We start from the raw sequence: 23,927 nt of genomic DNA, 5'->3' as shown, positions 1-23,927 counted from the left end.
TGCCTTGCCCCTCCTCAGAATCGCTCTGGTGGTGTCCCGGTTCCCTGGCCTCAGGGAGCCTGTGAGCTTCTTGAGGAGCTTCCTGGGGGAGTAATGCTGTGAGAACCAGCCACTAAGAAACAAGTCTTTTTTCCCCTTTCTTTCTTTTTTTTTCTTTCTATGTCACCTTCAGAAGTTTCCCAGGATGGCTGGGTTCCCTGTAGCATCTTTGCAACAAAATGCTACTCACAGCAACTAGCAAAGGAAATCCTCCGGCTTTTTCCTGTGTGCCACAGGTGAACATGGTGAACGAGCTTCAGCTAGCCTGCTGTCTAAGGAGGACAGGATGAGAGACATGTACAGCAGAGCTCCCAAGGCGCTCCAGGGACCTGAGGTGAGAGGCAGAGGCACTGAGCCACTGCAGCCTGGGGAGAGTCGGCCGGCCGAGCCTAGCCCGGATCAGCCAAGTTCCAGACAACACACAGAGCTCTGAAGAACAATGCCTATTTTTGCACGCTGCTGAGATTTTTGTGGGTTTTTCTTCCCTTAGCATTAGCTGGTTAATACAGGCACTGAATGTTGGAAACTGCCTCTCTAGGTTTAATATCAAGATTTCACAGGTTTATAAAATGATGCTGAGGGATGGCATCCTGAGTACAAATCAGGAAAATAGCTTGAGTCTTTCTGAGCTAAAGAAAAGAAGTTTTCACCTCAGAAAGGGGTGGCGGATGGAAAAAGACCTCCTACTTACTTAGCATGTGCTCTGACGTTTTATACGGGAGAGTCCAACATAAACGTGGTCATGTCAAGGGAACGAACATGCACCCCTGGATGTTGTGGAGGAGAGGGTGGCGACAACGCTACTTCTCAGTTTTAAGTTGTGTGAAATTGCATATTAGAACTCTTAAATTCCTTGGTTTCCCAGTTTCACACCTAGGCATTGTCCCTGGCCGTAAAAAGCTCTCCCATTTAGGGGGTGTTAAGTTGATCTTAACGTCATGTGAATGCACTGATGAGATCCTATGCTGAGAACAGGTTTTAGTAAAGGGTAAAGAGCAGGCAATGGGTTCTAGAAGCCAGAGATCAGGGATTGGATTCCAAGCAGAGACTCCTCTATGACGTTGACCAAAGCAGAGGGGAGGAAAGCATCATGAAGCAGGGCGGGAAATGCACCTTAGCTGGGCAGGACCCACTGGGGTTCAATCGCACCCAGCCCTGTAACAAAGCATCCCTCATCTTTCCTGCAGTGTCAGCTCTGCTTGGAATGGGGCTGCCAGGTGGGAGAGACTCAACCAAAGCTCTGGGGTCTGGGAGTGTGGAGAGGAGGGAAACCCGGGAGGAAGGACAGGCAGATTCAAGGGCTGTGGCTCACTTGTTAGTATTCAAGGAAAAAATGGGGTGATATATCAGAATGCTGGCCAGGGTAGCCAGCGCTGAAGTCTTCTGAATTTTTATTAGCTGGACCGGCTCACCTAATAAAAGGCTCCTCCCAGGCCCATGGCATTCCAAACACATGTTGGGAGCACAGGATGAGGAACCGGAAGGGAGGGAAGCAGGGAAGAGCAAGAGATGTCTGTCCAAGGGGTTCCCAGCCTCGAGGTGAGCTGCGCTCTCTGAGTGTTGATCTGGGCGGGGACAGCGAAGATGGCTGTGACAGATATGAAGATGCAGGAGAGTCCTCTCTCCTCTGCTGCCGCAGGATGGCTCAGCTACAGGCGAACTGGAATGAGGTAGAAAGCCAGGGCTGAGCGGGATTAGAACCAGGGAGATGGGCCAGGTGGGGCTGGCTCATCATGGCATGAGCTCAGGTTCACTTTCAGAAGGGATCAGTGCCGAAGGAGAGGCCATCTGGGGCGGAATGCAGCCACGGGTCAAGGCAGCTGACAGCTATCACGAGTTGACTGTAGCTTGATTTGGGCCAGTGCTTCCCAAGGTGGATTCTGTGATACACTATTTCTGAAGGACATGACGAGCTATTGACTTCAAAAGAGAGTTCCATGGTCCAACAAACTGGGGAAATGCTGAGTTCAATGGAATTAAACACATTTCTCTACTGCAGGACATCTCCGAGCCCTTAAATATGATGATGAGAATAGCCAATCTCTAAGGCATGGTGGGTGGGGATACGGTACAGTGTTTGATCACGGCCATGCATCCTTTCTACACAGAACATTACAGTGAACCAGTAAACTACTGATAACACTTTCCAGAGTCGGGGCTGGGCATCAGTTGGGCACCAGTACTAACGGGAAAAGGATCTGGTTCCTTGTATGTAGACACCTTCACCATTGCCGCCAAGCTACTCTCCGCTGTCTAGGTCTACTTAGTTTCAGGGCCAACAGGCAAATGAATTGAGGCTTGAGACAGATTCTGCCCTTATAGAAACTGAACGGCTAAATAAACAAAGAAATGCAGTTAGAGGTCTGGTTATAAGTTTCCTAGGCACCCAGGAGGGAGGCTGGGACCCAGTGCGCCCACAGATCCATGGCATGTTGACAAACCCACGCAAAACTAAAATCAAGTCTACAGCAGCCTCTCCACAAGCTGGGGACCTCGAGGCTCACAGTGGCATGCCTCGTCAGGCTTGGCTCTGGAGATGGGAGGGGCAGCTGTGGGGAGGACAAGCCCAGGGTGTCCAGCTCACCTGGTCTCAGTGACACGCAGGAGTTGACAACCTACAATCATAGCCATCCCCAACTCACTCCCCACAGGAGGCTGGGTAGTTTCATTGTCCCAGTTTCTCCAGGTCTCTCATGGTGCTGACTACCGTTCCATTCAGGTGCTGACAAAAATTCCTGTCCCCTGAGGCACAGGCAGAATGCTTCCTTAGAAAGGAAACAAAAGGATGCCAAGGACAAGGGATTGCAAAAGCATTTACGCCACCAAGTAACTGCAGTGTGAATATAACTCAAATCCAGTCTCAGATGGTCGGACTGACAAAGCTTCCAGTGCAGCGGCTTTTTAATTTTTACCTTGTGTTTTCTCCAGTGGGTCTGTTTAGAAGCCCAGTTTTGGGCAGTTGTTCTGCTCTAGGCCTGAACACCCTGGCATGTTTAATGGTTGGTTCTGAGATTTTCTCTCACATGAAGGAAGTGGTGATGTTGTATATTCAGGACCTGGACCATGGACCCACTCAGAGCTAAATAAATGTGAGCTTTTATTTGGATAAGAACGGCTTATTAAATGCTTACTATGTGCTCATCCTCATAACTGTATGTGCCAAGTACCACGATGCTCAGCTTCTGGATAAGGAGACCAAGCAGTTAAATGTCTTACCCTGAATCCCACTGCTCATGAGCCGCAGAAGCGGGGCCTAACTCAGCACTGCTTACAGCAAGGCCTGGCTTCAGGTTCCATCACATGCACTCCGTCTGGCATTGGGCAGATGCTCACCCTTCATCACCAGGTTCTTCTTCCATAGAAGGAAGATGATGACCCCTGTCCACAGAGTTCACGGGGTCGGTGTGAGGATCAGATCACACAATGAACAGAAAGGGCTTGAAGTGGAATGAGTCTGCATGCAGGGTGTTAACAGCGTCCAGTCCTGTTCCAAGACACCAAACAACGTGGCATCCTAAAGTTATCCCTTTCTCTAGCTCGAGCTTACAAACTGACCAGGAAAAGGAAAAAAGACAGACAGATGTGAGAAGACGGTTTTTAAAGTGGGGACCCTCGCACCAACAGCCTGAGAGCGCACAGGAGGTTAGGGAAGAGACCCCACAATCAGGTGGCTTTGAACTTGAACCTTGGAAGAATGACTCCCCCAGACCTCACTGCTGCCTCCCAACCCCACCCAACCCTTCTCCTAAAGGCTCCAGACACTAAAAATACCCCGGCCACCTGCTGCCCGGGGAGGCAGTAAATCACTGGCCCTCCAGCACCAGAATCCAGGTCAGGCCTGGCCTAACATGGCCGATGGCAGCTGACACGGGCTCGATGGGTTAGGTTCACCTCTTCCCACCCAGGCAGCTATCAGGAGCCTGTCTGCAGCTCAAGAGCCAGCAGGGCTGGTAAGAGAGCGCCCCGAGGAAGCAGGGGCCATGTAGAAGGTGCTCACCGGATGTGGGGTGATGGGAGAGGGATGTGTCACAGGAGGGGAGGGGGCGCCCTAGGAAAGGGCAGTGGCTCCCATGGCGGCAGGAATAAGGTCATCTCATCAAAATCCACAGATCGGAGACTCCGCTGCTGTCCTATTACCCCAGGACCACCAGATGTCACTGTTACAGGGAGCACGAATACTTGTGATCAGCTCTGGGGGACAGGCACTGAATTTAAGGGGACGTTTCAAATCGTGGGCGCTGGGGGGCATGCTGGTGAATCCATTTTCAGCTTCCAGTTTTTACTAATTAGATCCCACCCCTCTGAGAACTGAAGTCAGTCCGACTCCCAAAACGTAACCAAAAAATCTGTTCAACTTTATTCTCATCACAATACTGTGAATCAGAAATGAGAGGCCAAGACAGTAGGTTTATTTTTTACTAAAATGCATGCTCAACAAACACATGTGTGGGGAACAAGAAGTGGTGAGCTCTCCTGCAGCGTTGCTCAAATTTGAAAAAGTGGGGACCCCTGAGAGCGTGTCCTCCACTTTGTCACTCTGCCCCCTAGTAAAACCCGTGTATCACACGTGAACCACTGTCACCTGACCATGTGGTCCAACCAGTGAAAAATACTAACAGGACAACACAAAATCAAACTGAAATTAAGAGGCCACTCAAGTATAATGAACAGATTCGGATGATCAGAAACGTGCTTAGGTTAAATCTTTTAGATCATAAAAATAATCCAGAAAATTGAATAATTTTTACAACTTGTGGGCTCCTGGGGACATGTGTAGCACTGTTGGAAGAGAAAGATAACTTTTAAGGGAATTGGGTCCTTGCTCACTAAAAAGCTGTGTGGCCTTGGGCAGGTTATCTAACTCCTCTGAGTCTGAATCTCCGCGTGTGTAAACTGGCCCTCTCCAAGGTCCCTTTAAGCAGCATAAGATTCTAGGATTCTCAGTGTGGCCTTGAGAGGCTCCTGTGCATCTGTGAAGGTGGATGTCAAAAGTCACAATGCACAGCCACTTGGGGCCGCTTCAGTGACACAGACAAGGGATGCAAACCGTCAGAATCCTGCCCTTCTGCCTCCCAGGGGACCGAGGGACACCTCCTGGAAGGGGAGGATTAAACACCTAGAACAAAGCCCCACAGCACACTCAGCACACTTGATCCCTCCCTTGAAGAGCTGGGAGGTGGCCAACCAAATATTTTGAGATGTCAACTTGATCTGCGTCAACATAAGCATCTAAGGAAACTGGTTTCCAAAAATAAATGAGAACCGCTACCTACCAACCTCCGTAAGCGCATGAATTCTCACGAATGGGGGCATGTTCCGTAACACTATCCACGGTCGGCTTTGTGTGCACATGTACAACTGCTAGTTCTTGGATAAGTTCAGGGCAGGGGAGCGAGAGGAAGGAAGGGAGGTTAAACTCTCCCCAAAATGTCAGTACATGCACAGACAAGGGCTTCAGACACAGAAGCTAGATTTGTACTAGTGGTTCTCTCTGATGACACTGGGGGTAATTTTTTTTCTTTTTGCTTATCTGAATTTTCCATTTTCAGCAATGAACATGTATCAATTGTGTAACATTTTTAAATGCAAATATATTCAGGAACGGTAATATATCAAACCACTATCAATCATTAACACCTAAATGTAAATTAATGGATGCAATTTGCTCCCTACAGTGAGTGGTGGTGGGAAATGGATTTTGTTAGCTCTGGGGTCTGCCAGGGTGTCAAGGCAGTGGGAAGGGGGAGAGAAGATGCAGAGATTCCAAAACGGCCCTGCGTGGAGGAGGCCTGCCAGGCCCTACCTGTGACCTGGTGGGCATTTAATTAAAATTAAGGATGGCAATGGTTAACCTTCCCTATGCAAGGCTTTGCCCAAGTAAATTATCTTATAAATTATCTTTAAATCCAAACTCCAGCTTTCATAACAAACAAACTGAAAACGGTTCACAGATTTTAATAATAATTTAAAAATAAAGAAAAACAAACAAAGGATTTGTCTCCAAGCTTTTTTTTTTTGGTGAGAAAGATTGGCCCTGAGCTAACATCTGTTGCCAATCTTCCTCTTTTTTTTTTTTTTCTCCCCAAAGCCCCAGTAAATAGTTGTATATCCAATTATAAGTCATTCTAGTTCTTCTATGTGGGATGCCGCCACAGCATGGCTTGATGAGTGGTGGGTAGGTCCACACCCAGGATCCAAAATGGCAAACCCTGGGCCACCAAGGCAGAGTGCATGAACTTAACCACTCAGCCACAGGGCCGTCACCTTCTCCAAGCTTTTCGCATTTTGGTTTCCATCAAGCCTTCCTTCAGCAAAATTTTATTTTACAATTTCACATTGCAATTTGTAGACTTTTCCTGGCGCCCCAGTGCTAATACTTCAGGAGTTGTAGAGCTGACATACTTAAATACAAGGAAACTTCATCATTTAGACTCCGAGTTTAGATGGGTTATGCTGATATTTACCTCAACATTATCTGGAAAGGAAGAATTTTCAAAGGAAATTTATGGTGTAAACAATACTGGGGAGGGATGGGCTGTTTGCAGAAATCCAGTTACCTTCCATGTAAGCAAGTCATGACCTACTGCAAATCATTTTATATATTCATCAAAATATGTCTTCTACGGCTGGCTCCTGGGCAACAAATGGGACAAAATGGGAGTGGTGGGTACTAGAGTAAATGATCTCTAAGGTCTCAAGCAAAATTTAGACTTTTAAAATAAATTCAAACTATCACCTCCAAGTAGTTGGAGATATTGGGGCTTGAGGAGGGGAACCACATTGAAAGTTGTGACTGATTTAACTGAATCTAAGATGCCATCAATTATAAGACTCATCATATTTTTGAAAGAAAATATCACTGCCAACTAAACTATGACACATCCACTGTAAAATGCATTCTAAATTTTTTTTTTTTGGTGAGGAAGACTGGCCCTGAGTTCACATCTGTTGCCAATCTTCCTCTTTTTGCTTGAGGAAGACTGTCTCTGAGCTAACATCTGGACCAATCTTCTTCTATTTTGTATGTGGGTCACCACCACAGCATGGCTTGATGAGCAGTGCATAGGTTAGTGCCTGGGATTCGAACCTGTGAGCCCCAGGCCACCAAAGTAGAGCCCATACGAACTTAACCATTATGCCACTGGGCAGGCCCCATGCATAGAATGCATGCCCCATGCATAAAAATTAGAAATTTTTAAAATGTTAAAATGTGGGAAGGAATATCTTAGTATTAATGAACTACAGTATTACCTAGCACACCTTGGCCCCACCTCCCTGTGACAGGGAGATGGGTTTCTATTCACAGTGACCTGTTAAGACTTTCATACGGCAACACCAACCCTTCTCCCAACTCATTTACTTCACAGTTAAAACATTTAGATCCTTCCTGACTCAGCAGTGGAGTGTATCTGCACCCAAAGTTCCTGTCAGTGTCTATGATCTCCATTGCTCTCCCACTCAATGCTCAGCAAAAACTCAGTTGAGAGAAATCGTGTTTTCAGGGCTGCCTGCAGGATACGCAGCCCATCCATTTTTCTCTACTCTGTTAACCCTTGGATTGAGCCAGGTCAGCAGAAAGCAAAGTACTGGAAACAAAGAGGTAATCCCTCATGGAAAGGCCTGCACGGACTCTCTCTCTGGCATCCTGCCTTCAGCCCACATCGGAGACACTGTCAGGAATGACCCGAGTTGTACTGCATCTGTTGTCGAGGACAGAGCATCCGCTTCATAAGGACCCACTGGAGCCATTTTTTTTCAGGTCTTCATACCAGGAATTTCCTAAACTTTTGAAATTAAACTATGACATATGAACAGAAAAGCACACCATTCTTAAGCGTATAGCTGAATGAATTATCACAAATTAAAACTGCTGCTCAAATGAAAAAAAAATAAAACATTACCAGCATCTCAGAAGACCCCTCCTGACTACTCACCATCACCCACCCTCTTCCCCAAAGGCAACCCTTGGCCTGACTCCTAGCACCATAGTTTTCTCTGTTTTTGAAACTCACATGAATGGAATCATACAATATGTACTCTTTTAGTCTGGCTTCTTTCACTTATCAGTATGTCTGTGAAATTCATCCATGTTGTTATGAGTAGAAGTAGGGTGTTAATTTTCGTTCCTGTGATTTTCATTGTATAGTAGTCCATTGTATGCATATACCACAAAGGATTTGCTTAGATTGTTTCCGGTTTGGGCTTACTATGAATAATGCTGCCATTCTGGCGCCCTGAGTAAGCATTTCTGTGCAGTATCCACCTGAGAGTCAGATGGCTGGGTTATGGGGCATGCACATGTTCAGCTTTCATAGCTATTTCAAAACAGTTTTCCACTTTACGTTCCAACCAGCAGTGCATGAGAGTTTCAGTTGCTCCACATTTTCACCGACACTCATCGCTGTCAGTCTTTTTCTTTTTAGCCATTTTGATAGGTGTGTAGTAACATCTTATGGTGGTCTTAATTCTCATTTCCCAAATTCTCATTTGCAGATTCTCTTTTGTGAAGTATTTATTCGAATATTTTGTCATCTTTTCTATTAGATTCCATGTCTTTTTCTAATTGATTTACAGTTCTTTAACTATACTTGGGTTGGATCTTCTGTCAATTATATGTACTGCCAAACATTGCGACTTTTTGTATACTTTTTAAGAATATATTTTTCTATTTTTTTCTTCTTGAAGCTTTATCATTTGCCTTTCACTTTAAAATCAACAATTCGCCTGTGATTGATATTGTGCATGGTGTGAAGTAAGGATCCAGATTCACTTTTTCTCATATGGACATGCAACTGACCTGGCACCATTTATTGAAAAGAGCATCCTTTCCCCATTGTTCTGCAGTGGCACCTTTGTCATAAATCCAGTGTCCATATATGAGAAGGTCTGTTCTGGACTCTCTAGTCTGTCCCATTGGTCTATCTGACTATTCCTGTGCCAATACTCCATTTCCTTAATTACTGTACCTTTATATTAAGATTTGATGTCTGGTTAAAAGCATCCCATTTGCAACAACACGGATGGAACTTGAGGGTATTATGTTAAGTGAAATAGCCAGACAGAGAAAGACAAACATCAAATGATTTCAGTCATATGTGAAAGATAAACAAACACAGGGATAAAGGACAGATTAGTGGTTACCAGAGGAGAAGGGGAATGGGAGGGTGGGAGAAAGGGCTAAAGGGGCACATATGTATGGTGATGGATAAAAATTAGACTATTGGTGGTGAGCACAATGCTGTCTATACAGAAACTGATAATGTATAATAATGTACACCTGAAATTACACAATGTTATAAACCAATATGACCTCAATAATTTTTTTTTTTTATAGATTGGCACCTGAGCTGACAAGTGTTGCCAATCTTTTTTTTTTTCTCCTTTGTCTCCCCAAATCTTCCCAGTAAATAGGTGTATATATATATATATATTTTTTCAGTTGTGGGTCCTTCTAGTTGTGGCATGTGGGACGCCACCTCAGCGTTGCCTGAAGAGCGGTGCCATGTCTGCACCCGGGATCCGAACCAAAGAAACCCTGGGCCACTGAAGCGGAGCATGTGAACTTAACCACTCAGCCATGGGGCCGGCCCCCTCAATAAAATAATTTTAAAAAAAGATTTGATGTCTGGTGGAGTAAGTCCTCCAACTTTGCTCTACTACAAAGTTATTAGCTTTCTTGGCCCTTTGCATTTACATAAAATATCTTAAAATCAACTTGTTAATTATCATTTTTACAAAATCTGCTGGGATTCTGATTGGGATTACACTGAATCTATAGATCAACTTGGGGAGAACTGCCTTCTTTACAATATTGAGCCTTCCAATCCATAAACGTGACATCTCTCTCTTATTTAGGTCTTATTTAACTTCTCTCAATGTTTTATAGTTTCTTTTTTTTCTTTTGTGTAGGTATTGCACATCTTTCATTTTTTCCCTAAATATTGGAATGTTTTGATGCTATAGTGAATGGTATTTTTAAAACTTCTATTGTAATTGTTTATTGGGAACTGGTTTGCTTTTTTTGTTGTTTTTCTTTTTAAAGATTTTATTTTTTCCTTTTTCTCCCCAAAGACCCCCAGTACATAGTTGTATATTCTTCGTTGTGGGTCCTTCTAGTTGTGGCATGTGGGACGCTGCCTCACCGTGGTTTGGTGAGCAGTGACATGTCCGCGCCCAGGATTCGAACCAACGAAACACTGCACCGCCTGCAGCGGAACACATGAACTTAACCACTCGACCACGGGGCCAGCCCCAGAACTGGTTTGTTTTTAATCTCATGAATACTGAATTGAATTACTCACTGTTTCCCTACCTGATGTTCCATGAAACATCACCCCACTTGCTGAAGTGGTCTGTTACACATGCTGGGAAAAGTTGGGTTAAACACTTCTGCAGGACTCCTACAGCCTTTAACGTGCTAAGACAATGTTCCTCAAACTTACGTGGCTACACTTATTCAATACCATAGTCAGGTATCATTCAGGATAAAAGTGTAGAAAACAGCAATTACTCCAGGTGTTTTCTGGAGCAACTTCTGGTGTTTTAATTATAGGGAATTAGGTGCTTACAAAAACCACCGGGGGCTGCAAGAGCAGGTGCTTGGCTAAGCTTCCAGGAATGACTCCCAGTGACTGCAGAATGGACCCTCCCAAGGGAGGCACTACCAGTGAGACCACCCCTGGAGCTACTCAGCCCACAAACCCTTTATTCTTGTTGCCCCAACTACAACTGCCTCTCAATACCAGGGAAGTTGAACACTTGGTGTGCCAATGCCCCAAACCCTCACATTTCCATGACCTCGCTTGCCACCACAAAATAACAAAAAACCCCACAAAGAACAGTTGAAAACAGTCTCCATGCTTTCACCCTCCAAATCTCTCTCAAGTACCTGTGAAAGGTGAAACAAGTTTTGCACCCAGGACCATAAGCTACAGTTCTCTGCAGAATAAGATGGAAACATAGAAGGAGGGGGAACACAGACTGAGCTCTCTGAGTGACAGGATCCAGCACAACTTATCAAGTGCCTGGTGCATGTGCCAGGGACCTTTCCAGGCAGAGAACACATCTGTGAACTTGCAGTCTAGTAAGAAAGGCAGGTGGTAAACAAGTTCATGTGAGTACCTGCTCCACATCTCCGATAGAATCGTTCTAACCATCTCTCAAAACTAGTGTCTATGAAACACAATGTGGTCATGTTTCCCTCACGGACCTGAAGGTAAGCACCAAATTTGTGCTTCACGTCTATCAATTACATACGACGTTACGGCAGGCATTTTCCATATTAACTTTACCTTCATCTCATTCTTTCTCACTCATACTTTCCCTATGTTCCTAGTTCCTGATGGACTTTTTATCATAATGCACTATGTAGGTCTGTAAGGTATCCCAAATCTTCCTCTTTGAAAAAGGACAGATATAAACGAATCAGCTGTCTGTGTGAGACCCCAGTGTTCACTCATGAGGAGTGAGCCCACTCACAACTTCCTACTCCTATCATTTTTTGCTAGCTTCACAAATTTGATAAAGTACAAATGTAAAACAGAAGCATGCCTTTCATTTCTGGTTTCACTTTGGTAACCAAAAGACTAATGGGAAGATTAAAGTTGGAGCAACATGCTCCTTGGATAAAAAATTAATAACATGCTTTACAGCATTTTATGATAATAGGCTTTATTAATGTGGAACAATTAATACTAGCCATAAAAATATATAATTAAATGTGTTATTATTACAAATTAAAATTTATTCCCTACATTGCCATTTAATTGGAAAAAAACAACAATAAAACTTGCCACCTTACAATCAATTTGAAATAATTTGTTCAGGAACAACAATATAAAAAGAAAATGTAGGCTGGAATGTATTACATTTGGCCAAACAAAAAGGTTTGATCTATTCTGGCTCATAAAGCAAGATAATTATTGTTTATGATTTTGAAAACTCACTGAAACTTTTTCCTTGAACTGGTTCCTTTGAAATGCATTTTCTTGAGTTCTACCAACGACTGCCACAGTAAGAGTCCTGGGATCAGGACCCACACACTATTGAAAAATACCAGATAGACCCAAAAGTAGAGCCAGTTGTTGGTGTTGAGGTTGGGGCTTCCCATAAGCCAGTCTGGGGCGAAGGTCATCCACCCGCCATACAGTTCACACACGCACAGGGTAATCTGGATGAAATGCCTGTTAGAGAGAAAGAAACAGGGGATGAAACTGCCAGCCGGGCACAGTGTGGCACCCTGAGTCACGACATCTTTTCTTTAATGGCAGCATCAACACAGTCTTCCAAGGTGGAAAACCTCTCCGAAGTTGGACCTCAGGTTTCACGTAGCGCCCCTTTGAGGGGGCAGGCCAATCTAATTAACGGAGACCCATGCTTTCCTGGGAGGAGCACCACTACCCTTTCTAGAAGATTATTCTCAGAGTTAAATAGGTCTCTCAGGTGTCCTGTCCTAGTCTTAGGAAGATTTTACTGAGGTCACCCCTGACCTAGCACACAGACCTGAATGTGAATCTTGCTACAAGCTGCAATTTCACTAGTTGTCAAAGGAGATAACAATAATAGTCCTTTTCTCAAATAATATTGTGCAGATTCAATGAGATAGGTAGATAAAGGGCTGAGCGCTGTGCCTGGCACATAGTAAGTATTCAACAATACAGATATTATCAGTGTTTGAAACAATCAACAGATGGGTGCATGTAGTAAGTCTGCAATCAAGATCATGGAGTCAAAGATACATAAAGGCACCAGGGAGACATTTAATTTTTCTTGCCAACTATCTATGTGAAATTGTGGGGAGGGGATTGGATTAAATGACCTTCAAGGTCTCTTTCAAATCTGAAATTTTGTGATGAAGCCTTACACAAGACTTCTTCAATACAAGATGGTGGAAAATTGAATGCAATTGTGCCTACTCCACATTGTTTCATGGAGTCATCCCCAGCGTGGCAATCCACTTGCCCGGGTCACGTGTCCGCAAGGAGAGGAAGGAAAAGGGAGGGTGGTGTGATCAAGTCTCAGAGTCTGACTGGTGGAGGGTTAGTCTTCCATCTTTCTCCACCTCCTCTGCTTCTGCCTTCTTTGTACCCTCCACAACATGCTGCTGAAAAGGTTCCTGACTTATCTTGTACGTCTAACTCAGAATTACATAAAGGATTTACTTTGTGTCAGGTGGAATAGGCATTTTCTAGAGTGAGTTGGGGAAAAAAAGGATGGAAATGTTACCTTTTTATTCTCCAAAAATATTGGTGGCAAACCATCCAATGCTGTTAACATTGTGCTTACCTCTCCAGTGACTAGGTTGTTACTACAGTCACTTTTCTCACATTTTTTATTTTGAACAGTCTGAAATTATCCTGGTGGCACCAAGATCCTTATCTAACATCAAACAATTTTCATTTCTACTCTGCTTTTCACCTAATAAAGAAATGTGATCTAATCTACTCCAAATGTCACTTAGGTGTTGGGACAGCTAATGCCTCTCCTTTTTCAGTGGGACAGGAGAAGACACTTACCGGTAATATTTCTCTTTGACTATGGCATAAATGAGGACCAATGCCAGAGACCCATCCACGACAACGGTCAACATTTCCAGAGACACAATGGTTGGATCAAAATAAAGCCATCTTGCATCAGCTTTGCCATATTCTTTCCCTAAAAACAAAATACATTTCGTCACTCATCTGGCAATCATTTTTATGACAGTCAAGGGAAATGACCTTTTTTCCCTTACAGAGGAGATAAGCAGAACTGCCATTCTCTCCACATTCTTCATCACGCCTCAGTGGAAGGCAAGAGAAACCCCGAGACTAAAACGCATTTGCCACCTGACACAAGTAACAACAGTATCGTGTTATATTTGTAAAGTAATTTACAGTTTCCAAGGTGCTTTCACATATGCACCCTCTTCGCCCTGTCCCTTTTCATTATCAGCAGCAGAATTCTAAGTTAATGTGGCAGAGTCAGATTTTGCAAAGACGATCTTTAATTATTACCTTGGTAAATGCCTCATAGTTCCTTACTTCAAAATTTCAGTATAAAGTCTGTAAGTATAATTGAGATGCGGGAAAATTGTTTTAAAGGAAATGTTTATAAAAAACACAAGTTTATGAATAATTGAAGAGAAACTGAGTGCTGACGGGGCAGCAGGAGGGGAATGATAATGACACAGCCTAGACTCTACAACGAATCCAAAATGGACAGAGGGGGTGCCTCAGTCTGCTACGGGGACAGGATTCACCAACAACAGCCACCACACAAAGCCTCAGTTGTGCTGACCAGGGAGCGCGTAAGCCCTAAGAAATCTTTCCAGATCCCATTATCGGGAAGGTTTCTTCTAGAAAGCACCATGAGGCCAGAAAATCCTTTTAGAGCTGGACTGAGAGGTAGGCACTGGGTGAAGACATTCCCTCCCTCCCTCCCTCCTTCTCTCTTTTCCTTCCTCCCTTCATCTCTCCTCTCCTCTCTTCCTCCCTCCCCGCCTTCCCCCCCACCCCCACTTCCTTCCTCCTTCCCTCCCTCCCTCTTTCTTTTTTAATTTATCAAAGTAATACATGCAGGTCCTAAGATCTCAAATCATCAAAGTAAAAAAAACCCCACCTCTTCTCTCTCTTTAACCACTGTTCTCATATTATTTAGAAAAGGTATGAATGATCAAAAATCAGCTATGTCATGATTGGTCTGAGCAGCACAAAGCTCCAGTCTCTTAATGGCCAGAGTCAGGATCCCTTGGAGCTGGGACAAAGGGTTCTAATGAAAGGCTGTCCTGAGAGAAAGGACGGCCAGTAAACAGGATTAGCTATTTAATGAGATAACACACAGACACAGGCTGAGAGGAGACTCTGAAAGGCCAGACACAACGAGCAGACCAGGCAGATCTGTCCAGCCTGGCCTTAGCTGACTGCCAGCCATGAACTAACTGGAAAACAACATAATAGTGAAAGTAACAGTTTTTCCTTTATATTTAAACATATATACAATAGGTGAAACATACCATCTAGTGCATCCAAAATCTAAAGCAATGTCACTTAAATAAAATGCCACTGCTTTCGGGACGAAGAGATTAGTAGCTGTTTAGACATTCACAAAAAACACAAATCTTTTGGAGCACATGGAAGGCTCTGTGCTTGGCCTTAAGAATGCGGCAGATACTAGCACACAAACTCTGCCCACAAGTGGTGCACATTCTATGAGGTCAAACCACGCAATAAGTGATGTGACAGAGTATGGGGACATGAAGGAAGTGGCACTTAAGCCAGACGAGGAAGAGGAGGTGTTGTTGGTGAGAGTGGGATTCCTGCCTGAGTTATGGGGAGGGCCCTCCACACAACGAGCGTCATTGGACAGATGAGGCTGAGGGCAGTTCATTAGTCACCCACGCTCACAGCCTGGAGGAGGAGGCCAGTGTGCCACACAGGGCGGTTGCACTGGAAGTGGAGTGAACAAGGAGGAGCTGTGGGAGGCAGGGCTGGTAGTAACAAGAGGAGAGGGTGAGCCCTGGTTCCCTATGCAGGCACTGGGCCTGGTCCCCGCCGTGAGGAGGGTTGTTTGCCTGGGGACCTTACAGGTTGAAGCGGAGTGGGGAGGGGACTAGCAGTTAGCCCTTTGAGCCCTCTGGATTTCACCAGATGTCAAGGCACACAGAATATTGGATCTTCATTTGAGGCCTTACAGCACAAGAGGTGCCCTGAGCAGGGTGAAGGAGAAGGGTGTTTCAGGGAGGAGCATGTGCAAAGGCCTGGAGCTGAGAGAACATGGAATGTCTGAAACTACATTTAATTCAGTCAAGCTGAAGAAGACAGTGTGTGTGTGTGTGTGGGGGGGGGGGGGGCAAGGTTAATGCTGGAGAGGAAGGCGGGGAGGATGGGAAAAGCAGGCCGGCCACCCACAGGTCCCAGGGCATCACGCCTCTGGCATCCTCTGCTGCTTAACCTTGACCATCTCTTTGCTGGTTAAACACCTAGTCAGCAAAAGGACAAACAGAGCACCAATAAGCCTAAGGACGTGACCGTTATCATTTATTTTGTGACTGACTGCCAGGCGTAGACAGAGGTTTAGAAGGAAAGACGCACACCAAGGGCTGGAGCAGCAGAGCCACAGCTGTGCCACGGAGGAGATTAGGGGATGGGAAGGGCAACAACAACTTTCTTCTTGACGGAGCTCGAGTCAGGCTCTTCTGAGCCCTCTTCTTGACAAGGCCTCAGCCTTGGGGTGTGTCCTTGGCCTGCTCAGTCCAGTTTTAGCAAGAATCCTGCTGAGTCAGTTTAGCAAAAGTCCCCCATTCTTGGTATCTTATCAGCCTTTTTCTCCCCTGGCTTTATCGAGACATCATTGACGTACGGCATTGTGTAAGTTTAAGGTGTACGGCATAATGACTTCACTTACACATAGCATGAAACGATGACCACAGTAAAGTCTAGTTGATATCCATCATCTCATATAAACACAAAAAAATAAGATAAAAAAATTGGTTTTTTTCCTTGTGATGAGAACTCTTAGGATTTACTCTCTTAACAACTTACAGCAGTGTTAACTATAGTCATCATGTTGTACATTACATTCCCAGTACTTATTTATCTTGTAACTGGAAATTCGTAGCTTTTGACCACCTTCATTCAATTACCCCGCCCTCTGCCACCTCTGGTAACCACAAATAAGATTTCTGTTTCTTTGAGTTTAGGTTGTTTCTTTGTTTAAGATTCCACATATAAGGGAGATTATACAGTATTTGTCTTTCTCTGTCTAGCTTATCTCACCTAGCGTAATGCCCTCAAGGTCCATGCATGGTGTCACAAATGACAGGATTTCCTTCTTTTTAATGACTGAATAATATTCCATTGTGTGTATATATATATATATATATATACACCACAACTTCTTTATCCATTCATTTGTCGATGGACACTTAGGTTATTTCCATGTCTTGGCTATTGTAAATAATGCTGCTATGAACGTGGGGGTGCAGACATCTGATCACTTTTGATATTTGATCAAATTCCTCCTCGCCCACCCTCTCCATCTTATCACCTGGCCTGCCTTCAGCAAGAATCCTACTCAGTTGCTCTATCAAGAATCCCTGTAGTCTTGATGTTTCTTCTTAGTAATTTTCCATCCACTGACCCCTACCTGGCTCCTTGGCTGTAAATCCCCACTTGTCGTCGTTGCTTTTAGAGTTGAGCCTGATCTCTCTTCCCTACTGCAAGACCCCTATTGCAACTGGTTCCTCTTTAAAAATTAAAGAATAATTTTTCTTTAATGGGGTCTACATAATGTTTGTAGCCCAGCTCTATATCCTGGTGAATCAAAGGACGGGCCACCGATTAACATGTGGGAGGTCTTAACCCAGACCCTCTGAATCAGCATCTGTAGTTTAACAAGAGCCCCAGGCAATTCTGTGCACATTAAAATCCGAAAAGCACTGCCTTATATTTTTTACATCATGGATTTTCACTTTTGTGAGAATAAAGGGCACCTCTATTAAATGAGTTTCCACTTTTTGTAAGGTGAAAATGTAAATTGAAGATGACGGATAAAGATCATGTTACACATTTGCATTTCACGGGTCTGAGCCAAATCTGGGCTGTTCCCTTTCTCTGATGCCAGGCAGGGCCACCAGGACAGAAGGACAATGACTTGGGCTGGGTCCTTCAGCCCCCGGGCTTCCCCGGCAGTTCTCAAGCACAGTTTAATCCAGCCTAATGACCAGAAAGGGCTCGGCTGTGTTTCACTCAGACCCTGGAACTGAAGGAGTGGGATTCCAGGTGCGGGGGCGCAGGCTCCCTGAGCGACACTGGAGAGGACCTGAGAGGCATCAGAGAGGACACATGTTTTGCTCTGAGAAGCACTAAACTGTAGCTGACTCAATTCTCTAGAAGTTTCCTAACACTAGTGGTGAACAGCTGTCCCAACACAGATCCTGGCTGGAGGATATGATTTCAGAATCACGGGAAAAAGGTGATGAACAATGCAGAATTTCAGACACAAAGTCTGAAGAAGTTATCCTGTGCAAGGCAGTTCTATGAGAGTGGCAAAGGACCCTGTTGTTGCACAGCTCATCTATTTGTCAAAATTCACATACGACCTGGGAGGGCGTTGATACTGACTGACTGAATGTTGATTGATTTACAGTGAGCATGAAGAAGATAGGGAAAACTAGTGAATACCTCCGCAAAGCAGGGAGATTTTTGGAAATTATCTACAAGACTACAGATATATATATATATATATATATATATATATATATATATATATATAATAGATACGCAAATATATATATATACACACACAAGAAGAAAATTAGTATTAAATGTATGAACACTCAGCTTAAATATTGCAAGCTCTTCAATCTGCACTCACTGCAAACATTTTTTAATATACAGTTTTACTGAGATATAATTCACGTGCCATATAACTCATCCATTTAAAGTGTACAATTCTACATATTCTTTTAGTATATTTACAGATTGGAGTCACCACCATCTAATTCGAGAACATTTCATTACCCCCCAAAAGAAACCCATACCCATTGTCAGTCACTCCCATCTCCCATTTCCCCCACCCCTCCCCCCATGATCCTAGTCAATCACTAATCTATAATCCGTCTCTATAGAGTCATCTATTCTGGACATTTCATATCAATGAAATAATGCAATACGTGATACAGGCACTCATTTAATTGACTTGCAATTAATCTCAAACATTTTAAATGCAAATGTTTTAAATTACTTACACAATGAAGCAATCAAGCCATCAGAATCTGCAATGTTCCCTACCAAAGACAAGTAGACGAAAGGGCCTTCCTGAGAGAAGAAAAGGAAAATACGCTCTAATTTCGCATCACAACCACAGGATGGCACCGCGGAGACGTGGCATTGCCTGGCAGCATTCCCCAGGAGCCTACACCCCAGTCAGTGCACCTGACCCGAAGACTGCACCTACACAGCCCTGTGGGGTGCGATCCTGGAGCCCGGCTCCCAGGTCTTGGAAATAACTATGTCCAAAGTGAATGTTTATATAGTAAATGCTGTTTTTCAATGATTGGCATTATTAAATCAGAGCTGTGTTCTTACGGGGAAAAGATAAGTTGAAAATTTTGCACAAGGAAAGAGCTTAAATGTTATATTAAATAGGCTAAATTCTGGAGTATGCCAGGCATTTTCCACCTGTGAGAAGTACCTCACAGCAGTTTATTTTGTCTCACCTCAAAAAAAATCCAAGCTCTTTCTTAACAAAAGTGATATTCACCTATCAGAGTTGAATTAATTCTTTTTCCTGCATCAGGGCAAATTTCAGAAAATTAAAAAAGCTTACAGGCTACATTTTTTTTTCTGGAGGGTTTTATAAAGGGGTTTTTTTTGGTGAAGAAAATTGGCCCTGAGCTAACATCTGTTGCCAATCTTTCTTTTTTGTTTTTTCTCCCCAAATCCCCAGTACATAGCTGTATATCCCAGTTGTAAGGCATTCTAGTTCTTCTACGGGGGACGCCACCACAGCATGGCTTGATGAGCAGTGGGTAGGTCTGTGCCCAGGATCTGAACCGGCAAACCCCAGGCTGCTGAAGTGGAGCGTGCAAACTTAACCACTCAGCCGTGGGGCCAGCCCCTACAGGCTACATGTTAAATTTTCGGCAGTGAAATATCTGTAGTTACATTTAGTATTTTCTCATCACTAAATTTCAAAAACTAATTAACTAGAGTTCACTAGGATATCTGACTGTCATGTCACTCCTCTGAACAAATTTTGCTGCCAGTCAATACAACTTTTTTTCTCATTTTTTTTTTACCAAAGCAATTGCTTATATGACATTAAAATTGTGTCTCTGCCTCATCTCCCTCACTTTTAGTACCATTTCCCAGAGGTTGCTACTTAGAATCACTGTCTTAGTTCTGGGGATTATCTTCATAACTCATAATATACTTAGACTGCTATTTCTGTAGACATTATAATTAACTGTGCATCCTGAAAAATTATGATTTAATTTATACTGCTTCCTCTCCCCTTCCCAGTCCTTCCAGTTTTTGATAGTGTAGAGGAGGAAAACCTTCCTTCTACCCTCTTATACTCTGTAGCCAGAACCTTAAGATTCTGGCATAAGAAATAACTGACATAAGACAGAAGACAAGCATACAAATTTTATTTAACGTTTTTACATGTACACAGGAGTCTTGAAAGGAAAACAAACACCTGAAGAAGCTGTTAGGCCCAAAAGCTTATATACATTTTACGCAAAGAACGATAAATTAAGGGGATGTGACAAGACAAAGGGACTTGGGTTAGGGACAGTAAATTGTGGGAAAGTGACTAAGAACCCTATGGGGGAAACTAATGGAAGAGTTATTTCAGTAGGTTTGCTTGTACAGGTCCATTTTGGCACTGAGGCCCAGGCTCTGGCGATAAGAATCTTCCTGTCTTCCTGGTATAGGCAGGGCACTTTTCCCACGGGAACTTAATGACTTGATTTTAGGAAGAAAGGGGGAGGTCAGAGAACTCTTCCTGCACCTGCTGCTTCTCAAGTGCTTTCGGCTCAAAATAACAAATATGCCAAAGTGGCATATTTTGGAGTGGCATGCTCTGAACCCCTTCAAATAGCTAGAGTATATTATTCTCTTTAATTCTATTAGTTACCCAATCTAGTTACCCAAATTTGTAACTCAGGTAATAAACTTAAAACCTCAGCTTACTCACGCATCAATGCGGTGCAGCATTTGGACTTCTTGTCATATAGGAAGAGTGTGACAGCCCCACCGAGCTCTCTCTCTCCCCCACCATTCCCACCTCTCAACTTCTCCACTTTGCTTCTACATTGTTGGGACTGATTACACTTCCATTCTTGTTCCGTAAATATATTCCTCTTACCTATTTTATCTGTAAGTGGATTTTAACGTTGAAAAGCCAGTCAACAGCATTTAAAACATGGTGATTTACGTAAATATCGTTCACTGCAATAGGCCACAACTTCTTTTTTTACAGACCCAGTATTTTGACTCTTGTTTCATTTAAGGAGAAGGTGGCAAATGGAATATTCTTTCTTACATCCCTAAATTTCTCAAAATCATGCTATATTTTAGTTTGCTTTGTATTCGGGGCTGTGACTTTAAGACATTCTTGTTTCTGCTACAGTTGGTAATCACCTTTCTTTTCCTCTGATTGAGAGAAGAAACCTGACTTTCTCCACATCTCATTAATACCTTTCAGCTTCTTATCCATTCCAAGCTCTGTTGAATAGAGGTTTTGAAGCTGGCTTATTTTGTCTTTTCTTGACACTTTGTAAGTTACTTAACTGGTAAATGTGGTTCATCTCAGAGTATATGTAAAAATTCTATTCTTTAAAGGAGATTTTTAAAAATTACATATGAGATAAATAGCAATGTTTTAAAATAAGAAGTACTTCCAGTCCACTTTGTGATTCTTTATTTTCACCAATTGATTTTTTATTTTTAGCAGAGCCATAGGAAATCCAGACCACTTCCCTGACTTGGCCTGGGAACTTTCTAGACAAAATACATCCACTGGAATGGCCAGTAGAGGCAATGGGACTGGGTTGAATTTGACCCTCTCTAGGCCTCAGTCCATCTATCTGTAAGATGAAGGACTTCCTAAAATTAGATGGTGGATCTCATCCTAAAACTAGATGTGACTTCCTCTAGCAACCTCTTCAACTGGAGCCATAAGCAAAACATGGACTCTGACCTTAGGTCCAGGATCTTTCATCAGAAGCAACTCTGCGGATAAGAGGAAGATGGGGACCCGACATTCAACAACATGCAGGGACCTATGAGCATATAACAGATTGGTTCCCTTTTACATCCACCTGTTGAAGTTCTAGTCCTTTTTCAAATCCCAGCTGAAACCCTCCTTCTTCCAAGAAACCTCCCCAAACCTTCTACTGAGGATTAACTTCTCACTCTCCCTTGTTACTAAATTTGTGTTCTGTAATCAACTGTCTGCTGGTTATGGAGGTTCAATGCCCATTGGATCACATATCTCTGGGGTCTGGGATGTTGTCTTCTCTCTCGTAATCCTCAAGAACTCAGGATGGTATTTTGTGCTGAGTATTTGCTAACTGTGAATTAATGATAAGTTCACATAATGAATTCCTTTTAGCTACCATGAATAACGCTGCTATGAATACTGGAGTGCAGGTATCTGTCTGAGTCCCTAGTTTCAATTTCTTTGGGTATTTATGTTGAAGTGGAATTGCTGGATCATATGGTAATTCTACGTTTTGCTTTTTGAGGAACCTCACACCATTTTCCACAGAGGCGGCATCGTTTTACATTCTCACCAGCAGGACACTGTGTTCCAAGTTTCTCCACATGCTTGTCAAGACTTGTTATTTTCCCTTGTTGTTGTTGTTGTTTTTTACAATAGCCATCCTAATGAGAGTAAAGTGGTGTCTCATTGTGGTTTTGATTTGCATTTCCCTAATGACTACTGATGCTGAGCATCTTTTCATGTTCTTATCGGCCATTTGTATATCTTCTGTGGACAAATGTCTATTAAAGCCGTTTGCTCATTTTCTAATTGTTTGTTTCTTGTTGTTAAGAATATAAAAATTTGCGGTGGAGTTATCACCCCTTGGTACTTGAACTCAATGGCTAGACTGCTGCATGGGCAAGATTAATCAATAATTCTGCTGAAGTCAAGACATTTGGTAAAGCAGAGTAGGGGCTACTATCAAAGACTCTGAGAGCAAGCCCTGTCACTCCATCAGGGGAGCAAGGGGTCTGCAGGGAATCTTGAGTGCCTTTACTCTCTTGTCACCTGGGGACTTCTTTTCAGTCTTTTAAGCCCCAGTGACTCCTTCTCTCCCCGGTGCTACCTCTAGACCTGGACCCAATCCTGCCACTCACTGACCAGTCTGCATGATAACGATTTGTTTCCCTGTCCATTTCCCCCACTAGCAAAGCTCCTCAGCATCAGGACCATGTGTTGATTACATGCAATAAACACAGAACACACGGATGGTGAGCGTTAACAGCCAACCCTAGACTGAATCTCCAGACTTTGCACAGCTATCCTTAAATCATGCGGTATTGGCTGGGTCTCCTAATTTCTTTGTCCTCAGTTTTTTCTTAGCTATAGCAGAGGTGAAATGGGTTCAGACACACGGTTGCAAAGATCCTTGGCCGAAACATTTTCAACATGGAGGAAATACCCTTATGTAACAGGAGAAATAGGATCATCACAGACTTGGGGTAGGTCTGGAGGGTCAGTGTAGACCGGTATGGTACAGTGGTTCTTCATAGGGACATTGCCCTTGTGTTTTACGTAAAAAGGTAGTCAAACAGATACACAAACACACGCGTTTCCTTCACAAAGTAAGCTCTGTACCATTAGCAACCATTTGATTCTTCCCTCAAGACAACTCTAAGGGCTTGTAACCTTTCCTTACACCATTGAGTCTCAACGTGCCCCACAACAGGAAAGACATCAGATTAAAGTCAGGAAAAGAACAGAGTGAAAGTGGTGAGTGTGTCAATATCATGGTTTCAGGGAACTAAGTCTCCATCCCTGGAGGGTTCTGTGATTCCTAGACTGGCCTGATCTTATCCTAAAGGAACTCACCACAAGAAATGTAAATTGACAAACACAGGCCCACCAGTCTAGGCTGCACTGTCTGCAGTTGAATCTCCATCAGTAACAGACTCAATGCAAAACTGAGCAAATTAGGTGCAGGGGGCAGAGGCCTCAGCTTCAGAATGAGACCAACTGTTATGGGCCTAAAGATTCTTTGGGGGCTTCTGAACCAAATCTGTTCTAACCAGACAGAGACCTAAGATCAAAGTCATGAAAACATTAGTTACTATTTGCCAAGGGCCAAAATTGTCTATAGAATTGTAGAGAATGGAGACAGACATAGTTCCTTCCATGAATTCACATTTTATATT

At 43.5% G+C, this 23,927-nt stretch overlaps 1 protein-coding gene across 2 annotated transcripts in view; it reads right to left on the bottom strand.

The window, feature by feature from the left end:
- Positions 1 to 11,692: 11,692 nt before the first annotated feature.
- EBPL (EBP like) overlaps positions 11,693 to 23,927 on the bottom strand; it is a 41,316-nt gene continuing 29,081 nt past the window's right edge. The window contains exons 2-4 of one of the 2 annotated variants that reach the window (XM_023621570.2): positions 18,767 to 18,836; positions 13,554 to 13,692; positions 11,693 to 12,221 (exon numbers count right to left, since the gene is read on the bottom strand). In XM_023621570.2, coding sequence (XP_023477338.1) covers positions 11,981 to 12,221; positions 13,554 to 13,692; positions 18,767 to 18,836 — 450 coding nt within the window. In that variant the 3' untranslated portion in view covers positions 11,693 to 11,980. The remainder of the gene's footprint in view (positions 12,222 to 13,553; positions 13,693 to 18,766; positions 18,837 to 23,927) is intronic. The other variant, XM_070240307.1, reaches the window with a different exon arrangement.

This window comes from Equus caballus, chromosome 17, assembly GCF_041296265.1.
Source record: "Equus caballus isolate H_3958 breed thoroughbred chromosome 17, TB-T2T, whole genome shotgun sequence".
NCBI lineage: Eukaryota > Metazoa > Chordata > Mammalia > Perissodactyla > Equidae > Equus > Equus caballus.
The sequence above is the reverse complement of the archived record's forward strand: the minus strand, read 5'-3'. Positions and strand labels throughout refer to the sequence as shown.